At 38.7% G+C, this 27,707-nt stretch overlaps 1 protein-coding gene across 7 annotated transcripts in view; it reads right to left on the bottom strand.

The window, feature by feature from the left end:
- The window catches only part of ADAM28 (ADAM metallopeptidase domain 28), a 60,110-nt gene extending 34,989 nt beyond the window's left edge, over positions 1–25,121 (bottom strand). For 4 of the 7 annotated variants that reach the window (XM_060102565.1, XM_060102562.1, XM_060102564.1 and 1 more), the window contains exons 1-10: positions 25,008–25,121; positions 17,229–17,332; positions 13,059–13,135; positions 11,482–11,560; positions 10,489–10,641; positions 9,595–9,671; positions 7,781–7,973; positions 5,965–6,036; positions 4,998–5,069; positions 206–375 (exon numbers count right to left, since the gene is read on the bottom strand). In XM_060102565.1, the coding sequence (XP_059958548.1) occupies positions 206–375; positions 4,998–5,069; positions 5,965–6,036; positions 7,781–7,973; positions 9,595–9,671; positions 10,489–10,641; positions 11,482–11,560; positions 13,059–13,135; positions 17,229–17,332; positions 25,008–25,059 (1,049 nt within the window). In that variant the 5' untranslated portion in view covers positions 25,060–25,121. Of the gene's footprint in view, positions 1–205; positions 376–4,997; positions 5,070–5,964; positions 6,037–7,780; positions 7,974–9,594; positions 9,672–10,488; positions 10,642–11,481; positions 11,561–13,058; positions 13,140–17,228; positions 17,333–25,007 lie in introns of those variants that run through there. The other 3 variants (XM_060102563.1, XM_060102566.1, XM_060102567.1) reach the window with 3 other exon arrangements.
- Between the last annotated feature and the right edge of the window lie 2,586 nt (positions 25,122–27,707).

The raw sequence follows: 27,707 nt of genomic DNA, 5'->3' as shown, positions 1-27,707 counted from the left end.
TCTTAAAAAAAAACAAAAAAAGAAAAAGAAATAGTTGGAACAAAAGTAAGAGCACATGCAACATAAGATCCAAATGAATACTTTTTAAACTTCTAACGCTCTATGTGTAAACCTGTAACCTGAGATACCATTTGCTTTGCCAAGGCTTTGAAAAGTGTCTATGGCAAATACCACAGAACATACAAAGGGGAAAATCTATACATACGTGATTAACTGAGCAACATCATGACGCTTTCTTCTTAGGAGGACACCCTCCCTCCATTTAGCAAAATTTTCCAAGGTGAGGCTTGCATTGGGGGATATCTTTATCTTATCCTTGTCATTCCAGATTTCCATCCCGATTAAGGCAACATGAGTATTGAGCTTTTTATAAAGCTGTTTGAAAGAGAATAAATGGCAAAGTAACAACTCATAATGGTGTTATTATCTTTTAATATTTTCAGTGTACTTTAGATTTTGAAACTTATTTACAACAGCACCGTAAAAACCTTCTTTCCAAACATACTTGTGAAATGGAAGTTACCATCTCTTTTGGCAGACACTAGCATCCCCATTTGTAGGCAAGACAGACACCCTTAGATATTTCAGGTCTATAATCTCCCTTTTTTGGGACAAAGGGTCTATTGAAACAAACTTTTCCTGCTTGCAACCTCAAAAAATATAATTTCCTGCTAGTAGTTCATGACTATGACTTTACTATAAATATATTTCCTCAAATGCTATGTAACTTCCTCAGAGTCATAATTTTTCAGAATTAGCAAGCTTGACTCAGTGCTGATTTGGACATCAGAAAAGGAACAGGCTACATGAAAAAGTCCTGCGTATGTGAGTTACAATAAAGTAAGGGACCTCTAATACTTGAAACTGGACTGAACCAAATAATCTACAATGCATATAGAGTAACCTTTAGAAATAACTAGTTAAGCTTATGAGACAATACACTTAAAGATGAAAACTTAAATTACTACTACAGTTTATAAAACTGCACAGTGTTGGTCAAAGAGTACAAGCTTCCAGTTATAAGATGAGTAAGTTCTGGGGATCTAATGTACAACATGGTGATTAAAGTTAATAATACTGTATTCTATGCTTCAAAATTGCTAAGAGAGTAGATCTTTAATGTTCTCATCACAAAAAAGAAATGGAATCATGTGACGGGATGGAGGTGTTAGCCAGCCTATTAGGTGAGCGAACCTAATCATTTTGCAATATATATCAGATCAACACAATGAACACCTTAAATTTGCCCAATGTAATATGCCAATTATATCTCAATAAAGCTGGGGAAAAAAAACTACACAGTTACAGGCTTTCTCCTGGGGCAACTTTCTGCTGAGAAACCTGAGGAGATATTTTTTCAAAACAAACAAGAAAAGTGTTGAGGAATGCAATTATCACCAAAAGCAAAGTAAACATCTAATCAGATTAAAATCTTGCCTTTGATTTTTTTTCCAACTTCCTTATTCCTCTCTTTTATTTTACTCACCTGACAAAACTCCAATCCCGGTTAAAACAAACTCTTCCTTCTGTCTCTCCTCCATCAAGCCCCGAACACAGACAGGGGAGAACAAATGATGTTGGCTGCTTTCACCTAGAAGCCATGACCACTAACCTCAAGTGGTCTGAACCACCCTCCAGCAAACCTGCTGCATTTCCAAAACCCGTTCACTCTCACAACCTTCTATACATGTTTTCATGCTTGCTCTTCTTTCTCAAAAATTCTGCCACTTTCTTTGAAAGCCTCACTTTGAGCAGATGTCCCTGCTGCCAAATTCATCGAAGAGCATATAGATGCAACCAGAAGAGAATCTCCACAAGCTCCCACCCCGGCCACCCACTGGTCAACACCTGTTCGAACAACCTGTGCTTCCCCTTCCTCACTATATGAATGAACTGTGAGCCCAAGGCCAACTTCTCCGTGCATGCACTGGACCTGCCATCTCTCCCCAGATCAAAGAGATTCCTCCAACAATTATTCCATCTTTTTTAGCATTGTCAGGGTTTAGCCTTTCGTGCAATGGTTCTCATCAGCATAAAAAGGATGCCTCATCGTGGCGGGACCGGAATTTCTCTTTATGATTCTTCCTCCAATGACTATGCCCCATTTCTCTGCTTCCATTTATAACAAAACTTCTTTATTGGCTGTCTTTAATTCCACTTCTTTCATTGTCTCCTGGACTCCCTGGAATCATGCTTTTACACTCCACAGAAACTTGCTTCATCCAGGAGACCAATAACTTCTACTTTGTTAAATCCAGTGGCCAGTCCCTGGTCCTCAGAAGCATCTCACATCATTGATCATGTCTTCCTTTGATAGATTTTTGTTTCAAGTAGCTTCTAGAATAACAACTTCTCCTGGATTTCCTCCTATCTCACTGCCTAATCCTTGGTCTCACCTCCACTCTCACCTCCTCCCCTCTTACTCCTCCTTAGAGAAGTACTTCGAGTATATATCTTTGTGTCATTTTCCTACTTATCTACACCCATTCCGTTGGTGATTTTACAAACATTTTCTGCAAAGGTACAGGTAGAAAATATTTTAGGCTTTGAGGCCATGGGTCTTCGTTGCAATTACTCACCACCTTGGGCATTGTAGCAGGAAAGCAACCATAAACAATGTAAACAAATGGGCATGACTGTGTTTGAATAAAACTTTATTTTATAAAAAGGCAACAGGCCAGAGTTGGTCCACAGGCTACAGTTTGCTAACCTGTGTCTTATGCCATCTATATGGGCTAAAAACATAAATTTATATCTATGGACCTGGACCTGCCATCTCTTGCCCTGAACTTCAATCTTGTATCTCCAGCATTTCCACCTAGAAATTTTTATACAAAGAGATATCTCAAAGTTGCTGTGTCCAAAATGGAAATCCTAACCTTTCCTCTGATAGATTTCCAATATCCCCCACCACTGTTCCTCATCCTTGAAGTTGCTTAGGTCAAAACCCTTGGTGTCACCTTACTCCACTCTTTTTCTCATGCTTCTCATCTTCCACCCACCTCATAAACCCAGTTGACTCTATCCAGACATCAGATCTTCTCAGTAGGTCTCCCATCACTGCCTTTCCTCAAGCCACCATCTTCTCTTGCCCTGAATTATGACACGATTCCCCTACCTGGTCTTGTTTCTGCCCTTGCTTTCCTTTAGTTTATTTTCAACAGCATGGCCAACGTAATCTTTTAAGAACACAGATCTGAACATGTCACACCTCAGCTCAGGCTTTCCAATGTCTTCCTCATTCATTAAGAATAACAAAGTGCTAAATACCATATGTTATCACTTATATGTGGAATCTAAAATATGACATAAATGAACCTATCCACGAAACAGAAACAGACTCATACACATAGAGAACAGACTTGTGGTTGCCAAGGGAGAGGGGGGTGGGAGAGGGAAGGATTTGGAGTTTGAGATTAGCAGATGAAAACTATTATATATAATATGGATAAACAACAAGATCGTACTTATAGCACAGGGAACTACACTCAGTATCCTGTGATAAACTATAATGGAAAAGAATATGAAAAAGAATGTATATATATATATGTGTATAACTGAATCACTTTGCTGTACAGCAGAAATTAACATAACATTGTAAATCAACTATACTTCAATAAAAAAGAAAGAATAACAAAGTCCTTATGCAGACCCACAGGGCCTTCAGGTTCTGGCCACTGCTACCTTTAGATGTCATCTCCCACCCTAGCCCTGGCTTATTACAACCAGCCACAATGGCCTTCCCCTTATTCCTCAAACAAGGCAATCTAGGTTCTGCCCTCAGGTCCTTTGCTCTGCCTAGGGTCAGGCTTCTCTCCCTTCCTTCAAGTCTCTACTCAAATGTTACCCTATTAGAAATGACTTCCCTGTCTAACACAGTACCCAAGATATCTCAATCTTTCTCCTCTCTCTCTCTCTCCCTTTCTCTCTCTCTTTTTAAAAACTCTGCTTTATTTTTCTTTATAGCACTTATCACCATCTTACATACTCTTTATTTGACTTCTTTGTTTGCCTCCTTGAACAAGGATGCTAACTTCCTGAAGGGAAGAATAACTCCTTGAAAAAAAGGATATTTGTCAGTTTTGTCCCCTATTTTATTTCTGTAATCTAGAAAAGTACCTGACACAAAGTAGGTGCTCAATAAATATGGCCAGTTCTTGGGGCTCCTTAAGAGGAGTCAGCATACTCTTTGTGGTGAGAAGATGAGATATGACCTTGGTCATTGTATCCACCTTCGTTTTATTTCTATCCTCAGAGGATTTGCAGGACTACAAGTGACTCAGCCATTTCAACTAAGTAGGTAACCATATGTTCAACTAATAGGGAACTAACAAGATTTAAATAGAAAGGATATAAAAATCATTTTTTAAAAGTTTTTAGAAATTAGATAATAAAATCATGTTTAAAGAACCGAATCAACAGTCGTACAATGGAAATAGGCTTGGAAATCTAACCAATCTAAGTTGAAATCTTCTCTCTACCATTTCCTAACCTTGTGATTTTAGGCAAGTTATTTTGCATCTTAGAAACTAATTTCTTAGCTATAAATTATGTTTAATAATATGTTAGCATTGTTCAAGGATTAAATGAGATTAGGTATTGAAAGCTGCTACTGTACCAGAGCTTGGCTTATTTTGTTTTTAGGTTGGTTGGTTGGTTGGTTGGCTTTCCGTTTTCTTCCTTAGACTGGTTTTCTATTGGGATTTGTATGTCAGCATTTTCTTACTGGGTTTTAGAAAAGCAAAAACCATGAAACAAAACCACCTCCTATACCTTCATGGACCTGAGAATAGTGTGGTGAGTATGTATACTTCTCTATCATGTAATATTAATATTCAATTAAGTTGCCAAAGTTGTGGTCACCCTTCAAGAGCCAGTAAGCAGTATTAGTCTTAGGACTATTGGCTTTTCTTCCCTGCTTCATGAGCATTCATAGAAACACCCAATGACACCGCCTAGCAAATTGTTAAAATTACACTTAATAAAATATATCATACCATGTTGATGTAATTGACCATCTCAAACACCCGCTTTCTTATTTCCTCTTGATCTTGATTGTACTTTTTAAACTACAGACAAAATATAGACATTGATAGAAATGAATATAAATGGAAGGTAAAAAAAACAATTTCACTTTATTTTACTTACTATAATTAATGATCAGTTATAAAAGTTAACATTTAAACATTAAAAACAAAGCACTTCCTTATTTCTCTACCTAAATTAAAGCAGTTTGGGAGAAGAGATGATGTTTTGTCCCCTGAAGTACTAGCTCAGTGTAAAGCTCTAAGGAGCTATTGCAGACATATTTTCAGTTAAATACCATGGTTTCCTAAGCTGAGGAGCACTAGTGCAAGGAATAGTCTACTTATTTTAAAAAATATGAGCAGTAAGTGAATTTAGTATAATGAGAGGTCAAAATTTTAGGTTCTGAACTAACTTACTCATATTATCATAACACAAAAATTTTCCTTTTGAGAGCACACATGTGGACTTCAGGTTTAGAATAATCAATATATAAAATGCATTCTTATAAAAGAAGATTAACAATGAATATTACCAAAAAATCATCTTTTTCAGAAAATTCTATCCATTAGTATTTTTTTTTATTTACCACTCCCTGATGAGCATAAACTTTAATTTACCAATGATTTAACTACTTAACAGAAGACAAAGTGACAAAGGAATTTAATTGGAAAATAAGTTTGGGGCTCTTAAGACAATGAGAAAGGAGCATTATAGTGCAAAATAATCAGTTTATGCATATCATATTAGGTGTACATTCCTTAAAAGGTAAGATCATATCAGTCTAATTATATGTCATATTTCCTAGGTTCATAACAATTTGTAAAAAAGAATAGATCATGCTCATTATTTTTAAAAACTTATCCATTATTTAATATCCTGCATAATAAATTTATGTAGTATAGCATTTTAAAAGACACATTTATCTGATATAATTACCTCACCATTATCCAGGACCAAAAAATATTCTATGTATTTATTTTGTTCCCACGCCTTCTGGTCTTTGGATTTCTATAATAAACATAAAAAAGAAGATTACTAAGACAACATCTTTCTCTGCAAGAATCATTCTTAAATTTTAAATGAGTAATTTTGTAAGAGTTGGTTGGTCTGGGAATGAAGAAAGACAATATTACCATTTTGACTCTAACTAACCATCCAGAATCATCTATAGACAAGGCTCAGAATGTCAGAGGTAGAAGAGACATTGGTGATATTCTAGTCTAGCCCCTTCATTTTTACCAAAGAGTGTAAAGGATTACACGACTGAGTGCTAAGAATAAAACCAAAGTCTTCATATTTTTTGAACGGTGGACTTTCTCCGCTAGCCTGCTGTGAAACAGAGGCATGTTAACTTCAGCATGCTCCTAGGGTTTTGTTCGGTTTTGGTTGCCTTTTATTCCTATCCCAGTGAATACACCCTCCTTTACCAATGGTGCAAAGCCCAGAGCCACCGCGGCACCCAGCCTGTCCTTTTCTTCTCAGACAGTGCTTGATCTCCTTCCCACATTCCAAGCCTTCCTATTTTCAGTTTCTTTCTCTCCACAAAATGAAACAAAAGCAAAAAACATGTTTCACAGTAGATTTTTTACTGATCTGGGTACTTGAACTCTGTAATCAGTAGAAATTGATACAAGGCCAGATGAGAAATTCAGACAAGGGTTAGATGCATGAAGTAGGTAGCTACTTGTAACAGTCTGGCCTCTAAAGGCAAAGGCTGGAGATATACATTTGCTGGTAATTAGTGCAGAGTTCCTATTTAAATAAGACATAGCACCGGATGAGATTACCTAGGAAGAATGTGTAGATAAAGTAAAGAATGGGACCCAATATTGAATTACATGAGGCCTCTAATATTTAGTGGTCCATCAGAGGCAGGATAACAGTGAGAGGAACTGAGAAGAAGTAGCAAAACCAAACAGTAAGATGTCATGAGAGCGAGGTTATTTGCACACAGTTACCAAGGAATTGAGACAGAAAGACGAGAGGCCTGTACCCAGCTAAACCAGGAGATCAACGTTCATAGGAACATATAGCTCAGAGTGATTCTCCTGGACTCTTAGATATCATACCGCTGGTAGAATTTAAACCCGTAGCAGATTAAACCCAACAGAGATTGTATTTTATTCAAACCTATTCTGTCCAGTGCTCATGCATTCTGAGAACATGTATCAATAGAAGAGATGACTGGATGTGAAGTGTATCCTAAAGAAAATGAAGGTACTAATGACAAAGTTTTTGTGTATATATTTTATAGTTTCAAGCAATATTCATTTTCCTTCTGTGACCAGAAGCTGAATTCCAGGTATGAAAGAATATTCCAAGTTCCTGTGGGAAGATCTGATATTTAATTTGCTCACTGCTATATCCCCAGCACCTATGGCAATACTTCCAGAAAGGTTTATTGAACAGATTCATTCATGGAGACAACAGGGTATTTTACCTCAAAGCAGTAGTAATACTTTACACCTTTGTTGTATGGTGTAGTATCGTGAAAGCTGTCTGCTTCTAGGAGGCCAGCATTCTATCTATGCATCTTTTTAACCCTTGCACATAACATGTTGTTAATAATAGTTGATCCTTACACACTCATTAAATAAATCGTCAATGTACAGTAAGGTTTTCATGTCTCTGTAACCTACTAGTTTCAACAATGACTGTAAAGCTTCAGTCAGTTGGAGCTATTAAGACTGGAACCCAGAGCAGCCAGGATGAGATACATGAGAGCACTGCAAATAAAAAATAAAAGGCATACAACAAGACTGGTGGCCGATGGGACTGCCTTCTGATGAATTTCAGGTACCCATAACATGTCATCCATCCCACAGTTGCTGTTAGTCTTCTGTTCATCAGGATCGTGCTTGAAGAGTGCATGTTCCTGTTCATCCTGAGTTGTGGGGCTTAAAGGTTCAATGAAGTACTTGTGATCTCCCTGACTGAAGTAGCCCCTGAAAAACACAAGAATCTAAGCTTCCTAAAAATATTCCAGTTCTGAGCACTCAAGACTTGCCGACTTCAAAAAATGACCAATGCCAAAGCATTCCAAGCTCATGGCAGTAAAATATAGTATAACATTATAGCCGAAGAGACTCTTCGAGATTACCTAAACTTATTTTCTCTATGAGGAAATTGGACTAGCTGGGGAGAAGTAACTACTGCAGTCATATAGCTAACCTGTGTCAGAACTGGTGCTAGAATGGAAAATTCCTGACTCTCAGTCAAGTGTCCTTCCGATTCTCATGCCTGGTCTGCTCTAAAGATACACCGACAATAAAAGAGACTTTGAAGTCTTATAGAGAGAGTTAAAATTCTGGGTCTATCACTTATTATCCGTGATCCCATGGGAAAATGACTTAAGCGCACATAGCCTTAGTTCTCCACCTCTAACATGAGAATAATAATAACTGCCTAATAGGATAGTTGTAAAGATTGAAGGAGATAATACGTAAGGCACATAATCAATGAATATTATCAATTTCTTCTCGATTCTCTCTGCTAAAGCCCTGAGCTAAGATTCATTTAACCATGAATTAGGGAGCACCCATTATTCATTAGACATTGGAGCAAGGGCAGAAGGTAAAAGGAAAAGAGTCGTGGTCTCTCATCTCATGGAGCTTATATCCAAATAAGGAAGATGGATGTGGATCGAATAATCACATTTGATCCACAAATATATACAATTTTATGATGTATACGTAATACATGCAATTATGGCAGATAATTGCTAGGAAGAAAAAGTCTGAGAATATATAGCAGGGAGACTGGACTAAGCATACATGGAAGCAGAAGAGTGGACTGGGGAAATAAGTTAGGTGATTTGTTGCAATAGTCTGCCTAAAGGATCATGGCAGTTTGGACTAGGATGTGGCAGTAGAGAGAATGTAGTGAATAATCCCAGGGACTATTTAGAACATATAATCAATAGGGCTTGTGAAATGGATTGAAAATGTGTATTTGAAAGGCAAGAAGTCATCAAGGAACCTAGGTTTCTGTATTAGGTGGTTGGTTGACTGTATCTTTTATTGAGATGGGAAACACTGGAAAAACACCACATGAGGGAGAATATCATTAGTTTGATTTGGAGTATATTAAGACTGAGATTTCCTTAAGATATCCAGATATGGAGAGATATGGAGATATGGAAGAGGAAGTGAGATAATGAAGTCTGGGCATCAGAAGAGATATCTTACTGTAGACAAATACATGACAAGTCATTAACATTCCAAAAGAAATGGACGTCATAGGCATGGATTGGACACACTAGAGAGAGTTTAGAGTGACGAGAGGCGCTCCCATTCCCTAAAGATTCTGACTCTAAAACTGGGACTCAAAAACCTATATTTTGAAAACAAGCAAACAAACAAAAACAACTCTGCAAGCAATTTAGAGGTGTAATTTACAAACTACTACCAAGAAAAGCCATGTTTCCTTCAAATTTCAAAATTTTTGAGTCCTTAGAATTCATACTCAACTATAGTATAATTTATTATATTTGAGATTCTTTAGGTAATTAACACACACACACACACCCATCATCACAGGTACATACAAACCATTATGAAGCCTTACCTTAGACCCCTACATGTGCTGATACTAGCATCAGAAACATTTTCATTAATGATGTGTCCTTGGTAATAACAGTCATCCTAGACAAAAGGGAAAAGGGGTTTGACAAAGGAAAAGTGTGCACGTACTTTAGACCCGCTACTAAATTTGAATTTGAAATCTTGAAACAAGATCTATAATGTCTTCAAATCATTTTATGCTGAACAACAAAAATTTTTTTTTAATTTCTTTTTTTTTGGGGGGGTGCATCGGGTCTTAGTTGCAGCATGCAGGATCATCGTTGAGGCATGAAGGATCTTTTGTTGCTGCGTGCTGGCTTCTCTCTAGTTGTGGTGTGTGGGCTCTCTAGTTGAGGCACGCGAGCTCAGTAGTTGTGGCATGCAGGCTTAGTTGCCACACGGCATGTGGGATCTTAGTCCCCCAGCCAGGGATCAAATCCTCATCCCCTGCATTGGAAGGTAGATTCTTTACCACTGGACCACCAGGGAAATCTCCCTAAAAAAATTTTTTTTAAAGCAGCCTTTTGTGGTTAAAATCTTTACTATTTAGCTAATGATCCCAAATGCTTAGGGGGCATTAACTAAACACTGTTGTAAATTTTGTTCTTGCAGAAGGAGGATAACAGGGATGAATACAGTCTGGGAAAAAACAAACTCACAGGTATAAGTTTAAAACCTGAGCCCCCAAAACGCCAGACATTCATTCTTTCCCTTGGCTAATTGCTCATTAAATTTTCCTAACACTGATGAGCTCTTTCCAATGAATGGATTATTCAGTTTGTGTTGTTATTTCTTGATTTATCCAGAGAGTGCCACCAGACTAACTAGATTAGTTTAACATCCCTGTATCCACTCGAAGCAAAATGCTCAGTCTTAGCACTTTTTCACATGGACGTACTTCAGTCAAATTCACCTTTCTGCTTTGGAACAGGTGAGGTATTGGCCCACATAAACCTCTGTGCATTGCTATGGAGGAAAACGCTTGAAAAACTTCCTCAGAATAGACGGCAAGGATACAGCACTCCTTATACCACTTCATCCGTCTTCTTCTCTGAATAAGAGTCCAGAGTGGAAATTATTTAGGGAAAACATAGAATTCTACAATTCTACCATTGAGGAAATAGTCTTGAGTTTGAGAGACTCCATGATCCTGAGAGGCGATTGGCACTGAGTAAGAACACCAGATACATTTAATTCTTTACTTTTCAAATGAAAATAAGAAGCTCTTTCTGCTCACTCTCCTATAAGGAGTCCTTAAAGGGTTACCATGGTGGTCAAGGAATACATTTGTTCTTGTCAAACTGTAAAAATGTTAGAGGATCTATTAAGAAATTACTACTGTTTCTGTTTTGTAAATAAGTTCATTTGTATCAATTTTTTTTTAGATTCCACATGTAAGTGATATCATATGGTATTTGTCTTTCTCTGACTTACTTCACTTAGTATGATAATCTCTAGGTCCATCCATGTTGCTGCAAATGGGATTTTTTCATTCTTTTTTATGACTGAGTAATATTCCATAGTATATAGGTACCACATCTTATATACACCACTACATATAAAATAGATAATCAATCAGCAAGGACCTACTGTATAGCACAGGGAACTCTACTCAGTATTCCATAATAAGCTATATGGGAAAAGAATCTGGAAAAGAACAGATATACATACATGTATAACTGAATCACTTTGCTGTACACCTGAAACTGACACAATATTGTAAATCAACTATACTCCAATATAAAATAAAAATTAAAGGAAAGAAATTACTACTGTGAAAAAAACATCGTTGCTCTAACACCATTTCACTTTCACTAATTGGCAATGACACTGCCTCTGAGTGTGTGGGTCACATGCCCATTAGCAATGAATTTAGGATACTCTGTCTTACCATGATCTGTGGGCTCGTGGTGACCGCCTTTCCAGTGGAATTATAATATGTTTCCGTGTAGCCTGGTGCAAGGAGACCCCTGGGGGTGGGGGGGAAATGTCATGTTTACTCGTGCTAATTGCAAAGTCCAGTGATCAAAACGAGAGCGTTCCCTGGGTGTGGAGAAAAGTTTTACCTCTTAGCCCCTCAGGGCAAATCCAAGCGTGAAAGGGAGGCTTAAACTGGAGAGAGTGGGGAGGGCAGGGACATGCCTGAGTACTGTGGAACAATGTCTGTTTCCTCATCAGACTCTGCATGTTTGTCTGAGGAGAGATTTGAGGAAGAAATAGAACCAAGTAGGGCGAAGTTGATAAAAATGACTGAAAACAGCAATGTTCTTCCCCGCAGCTAAGGATGACTGCCTTTTCCACCCAGTCCGTGTCAGTTACCAGTAACTGTTAACAGTTGCAGCAGTGGAAAGTGTATTGAAAATTGACTTGCACTGGGTAGTTGGGGCTCTTTCAGCATTCTCACTGAGCTTCTTAGAGTGCTTTCAATGATCCACCAGCAAATAGGAGTCTGAATATATTTTTAAAAGTGGCAGGGCGAGGAGAAAAGGAAGTAACTCATATGTATTCTGTACCATCTCTAACCTGGCCGCTGGGATAGACCTATTACACATATCATTTAATCATTTCAACAATCCTACCAGATAAATATTACTCTCCTTATTTTTCAGAGGAGATTAAACAGTTCAAGTGGCAAAGAATCCTATCCAGATTTGCCTGAATTCAAAGCCTGTACTATTTCCATTGTGCCACACTGTTTCCAAACTCTCGACAGTTGTGACTTTTTGCAAAAGGTGATAGTCTATTTGAGGGAAAAAAAAAATCTCATTGCCCTATATTGAACAATTGAGGGATTAAAAAAGCTTGAAAGCATAGAATTAGGAAAAGACTACTTTGGATATAGTCTAGATATAGGATGATCAAAATCTGGGTGAGAGCTGAGGTAGTGAAATTTGAAAAAGAATGTTGAATTTCAATGAACTGAATGGAGAGAATGAAGGAATACAGGAAAATGTAATGTATGAGAAAATGGAGGGTTAGTGGTTGGCTAGGTAGAAACAGCATTGGCGTTGCAATCGGGACCCTGATTCAGTTTTTACCACTGACTTGTTTTTTGGCCCTAGAGTTTATTTAACTTATGTATGTCTTGTTTTTCTGATGAAAATAGTTGCAAATTTTTTAAAATATCTAATCTTGCAGTGTTAAAATAACAAAATGCAGTGATGCATGGGGGAGACTTAAAAATCTATGTGCTGTTTCATAGAAGTTGATAAAATATACGTCTACTCGCACCTCATTCATTGTGTTTTATGACTTCACCTAGCAGAACGCTAGTAAACTGTTACCTTACTCAGTGTCTCTACTACTTCAGTACGAACAAATGCTCGCGGAAGCCCTTGGGTCAGTTGAGAGTAAAAGCTGATGAGCCAAGGTTTGTGGGCGTCATAAGTAGTAACAGACTCAGTTATCACAGTTGCCACATGCTAACTGGCTGTTGGTGAGGACAGTATCAGAAGTAAAGACTCTTACTTGTTTTTCTTCAAGTAAAGCACTGCGATTTTTCCATTAACTGTCATTTCATACTTCAATTCAGTTTCAAATTGTTCCTGTAAAGATGCACAAACACTTACTGGTGATTAAAAACATACACACACAGATTCCTTTGGCTAGGTCCACCTGTCTCATCATTAGAAAGCGATGCCTGCTTTTCTTTAACAGTGGTCTCTATGATTCCAGATGTCTGCTTCTGCCTCTGTTAACAAGTCAAACAACTGCCAGCTGAAGAGACAAATTATCTGAGACCTTTATACAAACCCATCTATCCATCCAGGCAGCCTCACATTCTACAAAGAGGATGTGAGTGTGGGTTATATGCCAGGCACTGTTAAGTTCTGGAAACTGGCCTCTGAGCAGGAAACATTGGTACTGTCAGAAAGCTTATAATATTGTGGAAAGACAGACAATAAAAGTGAGTTATATGATAAGGGGTATGAATCTGGAAGCACGGTAGGATGTCTAACGTCTTAAGGGCAGGGAAAGACTTTCCTGAGGAAGGAACATGTAAGCTGAAATATGAATTAGCCAGGTGACACAGGGTGGGGAAGTTATTTGAGAAGAAGTACTACTATGCACACAGACCCAAAGACCTGCAAGCCTCTCAACTGATGATTTGGTCTAGAGGTCTTCTCACTGCTACATGGAGGGCAGAATATGGGCAAAATAACATGAATCTGTACCCTAAGGCAGGAAGAAGTCATCAGGAAGAAAACAGAGTCTCGAGTGTTCAGAAAGAGAAGAAAATGTCCCTTCTAGTAAACTGTGTGGAAAAGGAGAACTAGTTTAAGTTTAGATTTATATATACAGGAGGAGATAGGTCTATACAGAATTTTAAAGAAGATGTTATCAGGTACTGAATTCTGACTTCGTCCTATAAAACAGGGTTATTAGCCATGGTGACATGTAATATCTACCAATTCACTGGGAAGTAGCAGGACCTTGTTATTATTAAAGAGATCAAATATGGCAGAGCAAACGCGATAGAGCACCAGTTATTATGGACTCAGTGATGCTTCCGCTACTGTGTTGCACCTAAGGTCAAGCTTTCTTGTCTCCTCCCTCTCCTGAAGGAGAGAAAAGGCCCTGAGCTCATCCAGGGACAATAGAAAGTTAGAGCCAAATGAGAAGGAAATCCATATAAGAGGGGATATATGTATACATATAGCTGATTCATTTTGCTGCACAGTATAAACTAACACAATATTATAAAGCAACTATACTCCAATAAAATTTTTTTAAATAAAATAAAATTGTTGATAAAAAAAAAAAAGAAAGGGGCTTCCCTGGTGGCGCAGGGGTTGAGAGTCCGCCTGCCGGTGCAGGGGACACAGGTTCGTGCCCCGGTCCAGGAAGATCCCACATGCCGTGGAGCGGCTGGGCCCGTGAGCCATGGCTGCTGAGCCTGTGCGTCCGGAGCCTGTGCTCTGCAATGGGAGAGGCCACAACAGTGAGAGGCCTGCGTACCGCAAAAAAAAAAAAAAAAAAAAAAAAAAAAAAAAAAAAAAAGTTAGAGCCATCTGGTCAGAATATTGTGCAGGGATTTGCCATCTCCAAGGTCAGTTATTTCAGCTAAAATTTCCTTTAAATTTTCAGTTATTGAAGTGTGTCTCTGGTGTCAAAAATCTCAGACTATAAATATCCTACCCTGTGGGTCTAGATGAGGGGAAGCTGCTATAATTCAGTTCACTTTCATGAATAACAGGAGCTGGAAAAAAGCCTGAGGGTTGAAAACAAACGTCATGGAGAATTGTTGTCAGCACTTCTTGTTCAGGCTTAAGAAAGGCCAGATAAAATGAAAATATTAGGAGGATACCAGATATGACCGTCCATACAGAAGAGCCTTCCAGATAATCTGTTTTCCGTCAGCAATGGATTTTAGTAGATTTTCAGATAAAGTATTATTTGGAGGTTGTTTCAGCAAAGATAATTGGGTAATGGGAGTTTTAGCCAATACTATCATGGAGGGTATGGATGAAAGAAAACAGCAAAGAAGAAAACCAGAGACTATATGAAAGAGGGTGCACTGGGTAATGTTATAACTGTACTTCTCAAGTAGAAGCTCATGGTGGAGAACAATGCCTGCTAATAAGAAGTGTGTCTTATTTGTATTCTATCTAGGTTCTGAGCTATGGGTTGGGAGAGGAAATAGGCACCTTGATTTGGAGAGCTTCCACTAGAAGGAAATGATTTGGAGCCCACTGAGTAAGACTGACTGGACACAGGGACATATAAATAAAAATTTCCTCCAGGAAATGCCATGGGTAAGGTCTAGTGGGTGGATTGGGACGGTTAGAGTCCTGTATGGTTCTGAGATGGAAACAGAACTGTAAAGTCAACATGATGCCTGTGAATACACAAAGGAAACCCTGTAGCCCAACTACTGTGATAACATACAGTAATCCCAGGCCTCTGAAAGCCCTGGTGAACCTAGCTAAGGCCTGACATTGTTCCCAATAGGGGAGGCATTGTGATGCCAGATATTCTGTTTTAAGGCATAGACCAACAGCAAGATGATTTTGGCCTCTAAGGAAGCATGGGATCTGAAGACTGAATCCTAGAAAGAATAGTGACCACCTTTAGAATGTAAGTTTCAACATTAGGGACCTTGACTGAGAATGTGTTGACTGTACATCTATGTAGGTTTATAGGAAATGTATTCCACTTACACTCATTCATTTGTCTATGTGTTTACTTACTCATTTGCTCACTTATTCAACAAACGCTTATTCAGGTCTCCTTATGCCATGTATGTAAAATACAATCAAGAATACAATCATGAATCAAATCTTTAAGATTCTGCCTTGGCTGTTAGTGTCTCCTCCAGAAAATTTTTCAGAGGATTACTTCTTTCTAGCTCAAATCTTAAGTAATGTGTCCAGGTGTGATGAAGTCAGAAAGATGGGCCATGCTCTTGGCATACCTGACAGGTAATGTTGGTGCCTTAGTTCTCTGGTCCAGCAGAGGGCACAGTGGTATAATAAGTACAAGAGTCCTCCTCTTCACTGCCTTGAGAAGTGATCAATCCAGACTGAGATCTGTGTAGATACAGGGATCCCCTCTGTCCCATGCACTCTAAATTCTAAATGTTTCAAGTAATTGCTAATCAATTACTTGCACAAGGAAGACCAAGAGTCTCAACACAGAAACCACAAAGTTAATTTCTAGGAACTTGGCTTTCACCTCAAAATATTCAGTGAAAAATGTAGTTGGCATTTTTAAGAGACTGCCAGAAAGCATTTGAAGAAAGCCATATTGACAGGGAATCCAGTGCATATGGGTCCTATATAAATTTAGCAGAAACATTTTGTTGAGAGACAATTATTTTGGGAAACAGAGTCTACTCTGGGTTCTATTGCTACACATGTGTTTGCTTTAGAAAAAAATAATTTGTGAGGAACTTTGTCCAGTTGGGGAATATGAGCTTCCAGTGAGTTTCATCTTACAATAGGTAGATGTAGTAGATGTAAAAGTTGTCATTTATGTCTCATTTATTTGTATTTTCCTGGCTCCCAGCAGAAGACTTCCAGGTGTAGGTAATTAGAAAATTGCTGTGGAATGAATCATCATGTTTTAGCTTTCCTCTTTTGACTGAGAACGTGTGTTTTGTCAAGTGGTAAGAATTCTACAAACTTTAATAGCCGACTCTTTTGAAAAAACAGAGGTAAATTTTATGTTCAATTACAGTAATTAATCCTAATTTACTACACATATATGCATTTATTCACCCACAATATTTTACTTTTTACTTCAATTTTAGTGTTCACGGTTTTGTTTGTATGTGTGTATGTATAGATGATAGATAGAGATATATAAAGAGATAGATAAAAGAAGTTGCATCAAATTCTCTAGAAGTAACAGAATAAGATAAATTACCATAAATAAAGTTTACCCTCTGTGTGACCTTGGACAGTTAGTTTATTTCAACTGCCAGAACTTTAAAATCAAAATAAAGCTAATAATAGAATGTTGGGTTATCGTGAAGATTAATAAAGATAAGACAGGTTAAAAAACACAAATGTGTGTATGTATATATACAAAAATATGTATATGTATCTACATATTAAATATAGTTATATATATGCATGTGTGTGTGTGTGTGTGTGTGCGTGTATTCAAAATTCTTTATTAAATCAAAAGCTGTACCTGTTGACCTGGATCCTTGACTTCTCTTTTATGTAGTGGATGAAGTCTTCTGGGATAAACCACTTCATAGTTTTTCACTCCAGGGAGTTCTTTTATAGAATTTACTGAGCAAAAAAAAAAAAGAGAGAAGATTCATCTAAGCAGAACATAAGCTCTTCGGTAGTGGTCATCTTGATAGCGTTTCTGATGAATGATGCCACACGCAGGGGCTTTAACTGAGTTATGTGAGAGAGTTATAAAAGTGCAGACACCAGAAAAGTTCAACAAAATCAGAAGCCTACTCTTCCTCTCAGATCTTTAATCTATATCTTCAGATATTTTCCCACTGAAAGTTTACCGGTGTTTCTCAGCTTAGTGAACATATTTCTTTGGAATTTTCCCGCTACTCTTTACCACTTTGTGTCCCCTAGAGGAAGGTAGCAAATAGTACAGGCAAAAGCCAGGACAGGAGAACAGAAGCCAAACTAATCCTCTAAGAGCCTAATCAGTGTCAGAATAATCAAATTAAGCACTCTGAAACTACACAGTGTCATAAAAATGAAATAACTAATGGATGCCATTTCAGATTCTAATATATTTTTCTTGGGTTTTCCAACAGCAATATTTTACACTAATGAAAGAAATGAAATCAGTAAGAAAAGGCTCCAATATCAGCTCCATAGAATGGGCTGACTTTTGCAGTACAGACATACCTTCATTTTTTTTTTTTTTTTTTTTTTTGCGGTACGCGGGCCTCTTACTGTTGTGGCCTCTCCCGCTGCGGAGCACAGGCTCCGGATGCGCAGGCTCAGCGGCCATGGCTCACGGGCCCAGCCGCTCCGCGGCATGTGGGATCCTCCCAGACCGGGGCACGAACCCGTATCCCCTGCATCGGCAGGCGGACTCTCAACCACTGCGCCACCAGGGAGGCCCCATACCTTCATTTTTGAATACAAAACATGAAAAATATGAAACTTGGAGCAGACAATTAGAACACTAGGACTGGCCTGGAAGGAAAACTTCTGAACCTGCAGTTATACTGAAAGAGAATTGGAAAGAGTCAACCTACTATTGGCATCTTGAATTCTCATTTCAATGCTGTTTCTAGAAGTTATTTTTTTTAGAGAAATTCAGTTTTCCCAAAGCTGATGCTGAATTTTCTACTTTCTTTTTTATTTGCCCATATGGTCCAGTCCCTGCTCTGTATAAAGAAGTGCCTGAGGAAATGTCAACAGACCAGCTCTTTAGAGGTCAAGGGGCTGCAGATCCACAGAGAATGTAGGTACAGGGGAACAGGGATCCACAGTATGGCCCCAACCCAGCAGTTTCCTAACTGGAACTGGAAAGGCTTTAAATGACTAGAGGGTAATTCTAGCTCATTAAAATAGGCAAACCTAAATTCTATGGTAACATAAATTTATGTGACTGGGGTTGATCGTTTAGCAAATAAAACAGTATTTTTCATTAGTCACTTTGCATGAATGTACACTTATCCCAGTGATGCTCCAGAGAATAAATGCTTATTTTTTTAAAGTTTCTTCAGAAACTAAAGTAGAAACTTCTCAAAATTCCTAGTGATATCAATTTTCTTTTATCATTTGAGGATGGCTTTCATTCTTCTGACCATTCAAGAGCCATTTGCATCTAACTTTGAAGAATAGAAAAAGTGATTAAATTTGCTAAAAGCTCACTGGGTCAAAAATGGAATGTTAAAGTGATGAAATGGCGTTTCTTTCACTGGCTCAAGATTTACTGTTAAAAATAATTCAAAAACACTTAAAGCCATGGCATCAACACTAGACTACATTAACTTTGGGTTTAGTTTGGGTTTTTTAATTGTGAAAAGGGGGGGCAGATTAAATGATCTTGAAGCAGAGTTCAAGTAGTCTACAGCTTTATGCAAATAAATACAGAATCTCCAATGATCTCTTTGAATAGGTGACCATCATTTCAATAATGCTCTAATCAGAACCTTGTGATAAAATGTCTCATTACATAGTCACACTTCAAGAACTACATCACAAGTTCCCTCAGTCACTTACTTCTTGCTGTTATAGAGCTGATCACTGGGCATCTTTTATTTCTATTTAATTAATTTTTGGTAGAGGAAAATGATAACGTTCGTTTTAAAACAATAAGTGAGGTTCAAGATCCTAAAGGAACAGTCAATCAGCCATTTTCTTTCCATCGAGTGAAAATTTTCCTAATTATCGTAATTATTTCAAAATAATAAGATGCCAAGAGTAAGAAAATTACTCTTGCCAGAAATTAACTGACGGTAGCAACACAATTCCGTACAGTCTCCTGTTACTCTCTGAGTACACCATAAGGCACCCGCATGCTGTCTGGTGGACTGTGTTCAATCAATGCAATTAGTCCCATTAATATGGAGCTCATGAAGCCATATATTCACCAACATTGCAACCAGAGTAACTCTTCTAAAAATGCTGTATGAAACACACATTATTCTGATGGGAAATATTAGTCTAAGCTGCCCTCAGTTCATAAAATAATAACTACCCAACTAATTCTTTTTATAAAAGCAGAAAGGGGGCTTCCCTGGTGGCGCAGTGGTTGAGAGTCCGCCTGCCGATACAGGGGACACGGGTTCGTGCCCCGGTCTGGGAAGATCCCACATGCCGCAGAGCAGCTGGGCCCATGAGCCATGGCCGCTGAGCCTGCGCGTCCGGAGCCTGTGCTCCGCAACGGGAGAGGCCACAGCAGTGAGAGGCCCGCGTACCGCAAAAAAAAAAAAAAAAAAAAAAAAGCAGAAAGGGACAACACTCACATGCCCCCCATCAGAAGTGGTGAGAAGGGGACAGGCCAATCCAACCAACACAAGTTTTCTCTAATATACACACTGATCTCCATGCCTCTAGTTAGTATCTAAATGCTAATGTTTCCCAACTGACTATGAAATATGGAGTCTAAACATGTAAATCAGTGGAGAAATTTCTTTCCAACTGTTTGTTTGATGGCCAAGCACTTCCAAATGGCAACCAAAACAAATCAATGAATAAACTAAACCAGAATATTTTTTAAAACGCCTCCAGCAACCTCTCACTTTCTTCAGTTTGAAGTGAACAGATTTCCAGCTTTTCACATTCTTGCAACAGGGTACATTCTCTAAAGATAACAGATAGAATTTCTGTTATCTTAATGGCCCTTCTTTTTCTGAAACCAAGAAGGCCCTGAAAGAATGAGATCTGAGATACAACAAATTATACAGCAGTTAAAGAGAGGCAATAGACCTAAGTGTTGTGTGGCTCATTCATCCTAAGGTGTGATGGTGCAGTCTCCTCCCAGCTGAATAACAGCAGACGAATTATTTTGAGGCCTGTGGAACAAACACAACTAACTGTCATCCAGGGATTACACAAATCTGAGATGAAACACAATATGTTTCTACTAATTCACTTTAATACTTGCTTTTCTCTCTCCCACAGAACTCACAGGATGGATTAGTTTTGACTAGCAAAACCAGATCAAGAAAAAGAAAACTGTTATTTGGCTTTGGGTTAGATAGTTATTTTCACTGTTTATTAGTTTTAGAAAAGTGAAATCTTTGGGGGGGGTACTTTTAAACACTTTTTATTTGGCAATAATTTCAAATGTATACAAGAATTGCAGGAATAGGAATAGTACAAATAATGTCTTTATCTCCTTCACCCAGATTTACCTAATTCACAGATCTACCCTTTTGCCAACATGTTCATGAGTGACAAAGTATTCTTGTAAGCCACCAATATTTTGAGGTTGTTGTCACTGAGATTTTGAATATTCTCAGTCTCTCGCATATATACATATGTGTATCTACATATACATATGTATATAAATATACATACACATACACACGCTTTTTTCTAAACATTTGAGGATGAGTTACATGACATACATCATGGTTCTTTATCCCTACAAACTTGAGTGTTTCCTAAGTACAAGAATCTTCTCTTACACAGCCATAGCACAGCTCTCAAATTTAAGACATTTAACACTGAGCCAGTACTTTTATCTAATCTCCCATCAGTATTCCAGTTTTGTCAATTGACCAAATAATATCCTTCATAGCATTTTCCCCATTCCAGTGCAGGATCCACTCTAGGGTCAGGTATTTTATCTCGTTTTCATGTCTCTTTACTCTCTCTTTTTTTTTTTTTTCTTTTCGCGCGGGCCTCTCACTGTTGTGGCCTCTCCCGTTGCGGAGCACAGGCTCCGGACGTGCAGGCTCAGCGGCCATAGCTCACGGGCCCAGCCGCTCCGTGGCATGTGGGATCCTCCCGGACCGGGGCACGAACCCGTGTCCCCTGCATCGGCAGGCGGACTCTCAACCACTGCGCCACCAGGGAAGCCCTCTTTACTCTCTTTTACTCTGGAAACTTCTCACCTTCCTTCCTCCCTCCCTTCATCCTTCCTTCCAACCGTTTTCTTTCTTTCTCTTTCTTCCTTCCTCTATCTCCCTCTCTCTCTCTGCCTCCCTCCCTCTGTCTTTAGAAAAGTTAAATCTTGTTGATAAGATTAATACACCAGACATTAGTCTGGATGGCTACTTTATTTTTTAATGTGTTTGGAGCCATTTTAGAGTTTAGCCCCTTTGTACATAATACTGATATTTCCATTTTTCTTCAAATCTGTTCAAAACTGTTGAAAGCAATGTCTTTTCAAACTAAACACATGATGTTAAGCCCTGAATCAGGGCTTATGCAATGACATGGACTTAAGTTCTGGAATTCTCTGTACCCCATCAAGCTATCTGGTGATTTTAAACTTCATGCAGTAAAAGTGAGTACAAACACTAAGGGAAAAAACACATCCTAATTACGTCTATCACTTTGGCTCTAAAGATCAAATTACGTATACTCTTTGGGGTCTTCCTGTCGGCTTATGAAGACAGGAAGAAATTGCAATTTGAAATAAAATAATTTCAGAAAGTACTGTACCCCCTGAATATTCTGCTGAAGTAAAGAAATTTCTCCCTACTTCTTCACCCCCAAGCACCTGTCACATTCTTTAAATTTTTTTCCCTTTCCTACAATGAAGTCTTATAAGTTATTTTTCTCAGGGGATTGTAAAGCTCATTACAAACAGTTGGCCTGATTTGACCTCATTTTTTTATTTCGCGTATGTAAGAACTGGGCAGAAGTCATGGTTGGAGGGGCACGTACTTATTATCTGGATGATGGGGGCAGAGAAACAAAAAGAGGAGATGGGAAAATGGAAATTGCTTTACATCTTACATTTCAGTGGGTTTTTCATTTCAGGGTTGTTTCAGTGACCATGGAGACATTCCTTTTTTTTTTTTTTTTTTTGGCTGCGTTGGGTCTTGGTTGCTGCACACGGGCTTTCTCCAGTTGTGGCGAGCAGGGGCTACTCTCCATTGTGGTGCATGGCCTTCTTATTGCCGTGGCTTCTCTTGTTGCGGAGCACGGGCTCTAGGCTCATGGGCTTCAGTAATTGCGGCACACGGGCTCAGTAGTTGTGGCACGTGGGCTCAGTAGTTGTGGCTCACAGGCTTAGTTGCTCTGCAGCATGTGGGATCTACCGGACCAGGGCTCGAACCCATGTCCCCTGAATTGGCAGGTGGATTCATGGAGACATTCTTGAAAATACACAATGGAAAATAAAAAAGAGGGGGCAGCTTTCTGTTCCAGATGGAAGATAAGGGAAGGCAGCTTTCTGTTCGTCCCCACATCCTCACAAAAGCCACTTCAGAACCTCTGTCCCCTTCTCACCAAGTATTCAGAGATGTCACACTTTGAGACATGACCTCTAAAAATGTTTTGTCTCTTGGGGCAAATGATGTGAATGCAAAGACAAGAGAACAGAATCAGTTGGTATGCCCAAATTCACCGAAAAGGCTATAATGTGGGTGGACCTCACTGGTAGCTATGTTATTCTGTTAACAGATCCAGCTTGATCTTTATGCTGTTGGGTAAGGCTAGTACACAAACAATTCTTATGTTTCAACCAAGCAAAGTGTCCCAGAGAGTGTTCAGTGATTCTACTTTTGGAGAATGTAGGGAAAGAAGATTTCTATTAACTTTGACTCAAAAAATAGGAATTTTAAGTCAATAATTTAAATTCCTAGCACAGTTCTATACCAAAAGATATTAAGTAAAACTTTCCCAAGTCTGAAAAACAAATCAGAAACCAGCGTAAAAGGAAAGTCGCTTTTAGTGACAAAATACTGAGTGGGCAAAAGGCACAGGAGAATATATCCCTACCTAACCCCATCCTTCTTGTTGATAATTTGTCCCCATTTCTAGGTCCCAGCAAACATTCTAAAGCCCAGGAAAAGGTTTACCAGGGAAGGAGTCTCACGCACTGAAGCTAATGTGCTGAATTTCAATAAGCTCTCGAAGTAGAAATAAACAAAGGAAATGTGTTAGCCAATCGAATTTAACCAAAATCTAATTGGAGAATTCATCAGAGATGGAGAGATATGCTAGATATAACATTATTAGGAAGTAATATTACTCTACTTTTGACAACTTAAACTAAAAATTGCTGTTCGCCATCTGGCACTACAAGAATGAAGTCACTTGGGGCTTCCCTGGTGGCGCAGTGGTTGAGGGTCCGCCTGTCGATGCAGGGGACATGTGTTCGTGCCCCGGTCCGGGAGGATCCCACATGCCGCGGAGCAGCTGGGCCCGTGAGCCATGGCCACTGAGCCTGCACGTCCGGAGCCTGTGCTTCACAACGGGAGGGGCCACAACAGTGAGAGGCCTGTGTAACACACACACACAAAAAAAAAAAAAAAAAAAAAGAATGAAGTCACTAGCCACTGCAGTAGTTGACCTTCAACACACAGCCTGAAACAGGAGTTCAGGGCTGGCAAAGATCAGAAATGAGGCACTCTGTACTCTGGGAAAAACTGGCAGAACAGACCTTCAGATAATTCGATACTTTTAGGAGAAGATGTTATGAACCCAATTTCTTGCATTTTCTCATATGTAGAAAAGCTCTAAAATTATTAATGGAGACATCCGCTCACCGTGACTAGCAGCAACCTCCTGCCAAAATGTATGCTCGATTCCATGGTTCCCCCTTCAACAAAACACATAAAACTGATCTCCCTGCCCTACTTCTGAACAGTTCCTCAGCGTTATCTGAGAGGTTGTCTCCCAGGCTATAGTCCTCATTGTGCCCCAAATAAAACTTCACTCACAACTCTCACATTGTGCTTTTTTTTTTTTCAGTCGACAAATGTTTGATCTAACCAGCAAAATGGAAGTGAATGATCAACATAAGTTCAAGGGCAACATTGTTTTGATCAAGTGATATCACAGTGCTTTATAAACATGAAATGGGTCCACTACTTATTTCTAATTCATCATATTTATCATCACCAATAATGAAAGGACTAAATATAAAAATGTGATCAAAAGGAATAGGACAAATCAAACTGGCCCTAATAATAATAACATACTTTCTGAAGCCTTCTGTACCTTAATAACCAGTCAAATCTGCCTTATCTTAACTGCTCTAAAAACTGACAATGTTGATTTTGGTGCATTCCATTCTTTGATGCAAAGATCACATTCATTGTTTAAATGATGCTGAATGAAATTTCCCCTTTGATTTCTAAGTGTTCTCAGATCAGACGTGTAAATATTGATTCAAGAAGTCTGCTTGCCTCTCCTTTACACTGAATGTTTAAATCAGTCAGAGCCCCCCCCAAAGCAACAAATTAAACCAGATCAACTGGTTAGTAAAATTGGTTAAAAAAAATACTGGGAGAAGAAGAAAAGCAAGCAGTTCCCTGGGTATTTAACAGAACCTGCAAAGGAGTTAAACACCTACCTGGAAGTGGAGAAAGGAGGAAAGTGGCTGTCAAAAGAAGCCCTCGCCACATGCTGGGTGATCCCAGGAGCCTGCTGTCTGTCCTCCTGTCTCAAGCAGACGTGCACTGCTGGGTCTGTCGCTTCCTCTAAAATGAGACAGAATGAAACCTCAGGGTTCATTCTTGTCTCTGCTTCAGGAAGTGTTTACTCAAGGTGTTGCACAACCTCAGAGCTATGGTCCTGTGACAATGGCACAGCAGGCGGAAGTTCTGGCTGCAGTCTGGCTCTAAGGTCCCTTGATCCTACGCTATTGTTCCTCTTTCTTTCTTCCCCATATTCCCCACTCAGAAGTAGTACATTTCCAATAAAATACTATATTCCAATAAGCCACTGCAATAATGGCTTCAATGTAGCTTGATAAATGTGTGTATTTATTATGTGTATAATAAATATATGTGTATGTACACACTACTATATATAAAATAGATAACCAGCAAGGACCTACTGTATAGCACAGGGAACTATACTCAGTATTTTGTAATGACCTCTAAGGGAAAAGAATCTGAAAAAGTATATATATATATTTGTAAATATATATATACACATATAAACATGTATATATAAAAGTATATATATAGGGCCTCCCTGGTGGCGCAAGTGGTTGGGAGTCCGCCTGCCGATGCAGGGGATACGGGTTCGTGCCCCGGTCTGGGAGGATCCCATATGCCGCGGAGCGGCTGGGCCCGTGAGCCATGGCCGCTGAGCCTGCGCGTCCGGAGCCTGCGCGTCCGGAGCCTGTGCTCCGCAACGGGGGAGGCCACAACAGTGAGAGGCCCGCATACTGCAAAAAAAAAAAAAAAAAAAGTATATATATATATATATATATATATATATATATATATGTAGCGGAATCACTTTGCGGACCCCTGAAACTAACACAACACTGTAAAGCAACTATACTTCAATTAAAAAAAGACTAAATAAAAATTAAAAAAAATAAAAAGCAAAATAAATAAATACATGTATATGTATTTATATATGTATTTGCTATGTTGGCAAAAATTTATTGAGAAGGTTATCCTCTCACATATATATGTGGTTCAGTGAAGCAATTTCTGATCCAATCCCATTATTATATAAAACTCTCTTTTCCAATTATTTTGTATCCTTAGCCTGTTCTTCCACAATGGCGATCTCAGGGAGCTTGAACTATCATGAAATAAGAATGTAGGACTCTATTAGCTCAAGGTTTCTCAGCTCCCCAAGGGTATTTGTATCGTCAATAACAACCAAGAAAAGGGGGTTGGGGGAAGCCTTTAAGACTCAAAAAATGTAACTTCCAGGAAAATTTCAGGAGTTGTCACAGGTGGTAGTGAGTCTAAGTTGGCATGCCCAGATATCATACAGTATAGCTAATATTAATTAGAGCTGCTTACTAAGTTCCAGGTCCTTTATACTTATTATCATATTGATTCTTATGATACTCCTGTGTGATAAATATCATCTTACCCATATTTTGTATATGAAAAAAAACTGGGGTTTAAAAAGATAAAAAATTCAGAAGATTAAGACTCAGTTTTCCTCATTTTATAGAATAAAAAGAGTAAGCAGCTTGCCTAAAGTTACCTAGCTAGTAAGTGGTAGGAGTGGAATTTGGACCTGGTGTTGTCTGATCTCCTACTCACAGACTCTAATGCTTCCTACTTATGCAGCTGATTTATACACCCAGTTATATTTCTGTTGAGAAATAAATATACAATTCCTACTAAAAAACCCTGAAGTATTATTACAAAACCCATTCCTGGTCCACTAAAATTATGCATCATTTTATGGATTCTGAAGCACATTCTTATACTAGTGATTGCAATGAAAAGGGATATCTCTAAATGATAATACACATATTGGCCAACAAGCATAAGGGAATTTTTTAATCTAGTTATTGAACATTTCAGCCATCAGGATTGGGAATCTCACAGGTGTCTTGTCTCTTCCATCCAAGTTCTACTGGTTTATTTTTTTCAGGGAACAGAAAGAATACATGTGCTTTTAAATGATTACATGGTTCTTCTCCATTAATTCTGTACACATTCATTAGTATCTTATGCGTAGGACACTGAGGTCATGGCTGAAAACACAATCATTTCCTTTGAGATGCTTACAGTCTGGTGAGGCAGATAGGCAAGAACGGCTACCATGAAGTTGTGCAAAGTGAGTACTGTCCGTAGATCACAGTACCTTGTGTTTAGTGCTATGATAGATTTAGGCATAGAGGTCAGAGGTCAGAGGTGACCTCTACGCCGAAACCCTGTCAGGGCAAGGAAGGCTTCCTGGAGGCAAGAACAGTGAGATCAGTGAAGAACCAACTGTGAGAAGAAGTGAGGAGGATGTCTCATAACACATTAGTTTATGGCTGGTGATGTTCTGGTATTTTTGGAGCAAAGAGTGCCTGGGGGAATGGGAAGATGTTGTTGTGATATCAGCACAGGATCTTGAGTGGGAAAATATAGGCTCAAGTTCTTACTCTGCCACTTGCTTTATTACACTGGGAATGTAACTTTCTCTTAAATCTTGATTATGGACAAAGTTAAGTTCCAAAGTCATGCAGCAAATAACTTCCAGCATTCTACTTCACTGGACTTTATAAGGATCAGATGATAGATAATATATATTTGAAAAGCGCTTGTAAAATGTTTATCCTCTATCCTACACAAATTTCTCT

The sequence above is a fragment of the Mesoplodon densirostris genome, chromosome 6, assembly GCF_025265405.1.
Source record: "Mesoplodon densirostris isolate mMesDen1 chromosome 6, mMesDen1 primary haplotype, whole genome shotgun sequence".
NCBI classification, from domain to species: domain Eukaryota; kingdom Metazoa; phylum Chordata; class Mammalia; order Artiodactyla; family Ziphiidae; genus Mesoplodon; species Mesoplodon densirostris.
The sequence above is the reverse complement of the archived record's forward strand: the minus strand, read 5'-3'. Positions and strand labels throughout refer to the sequence as shown.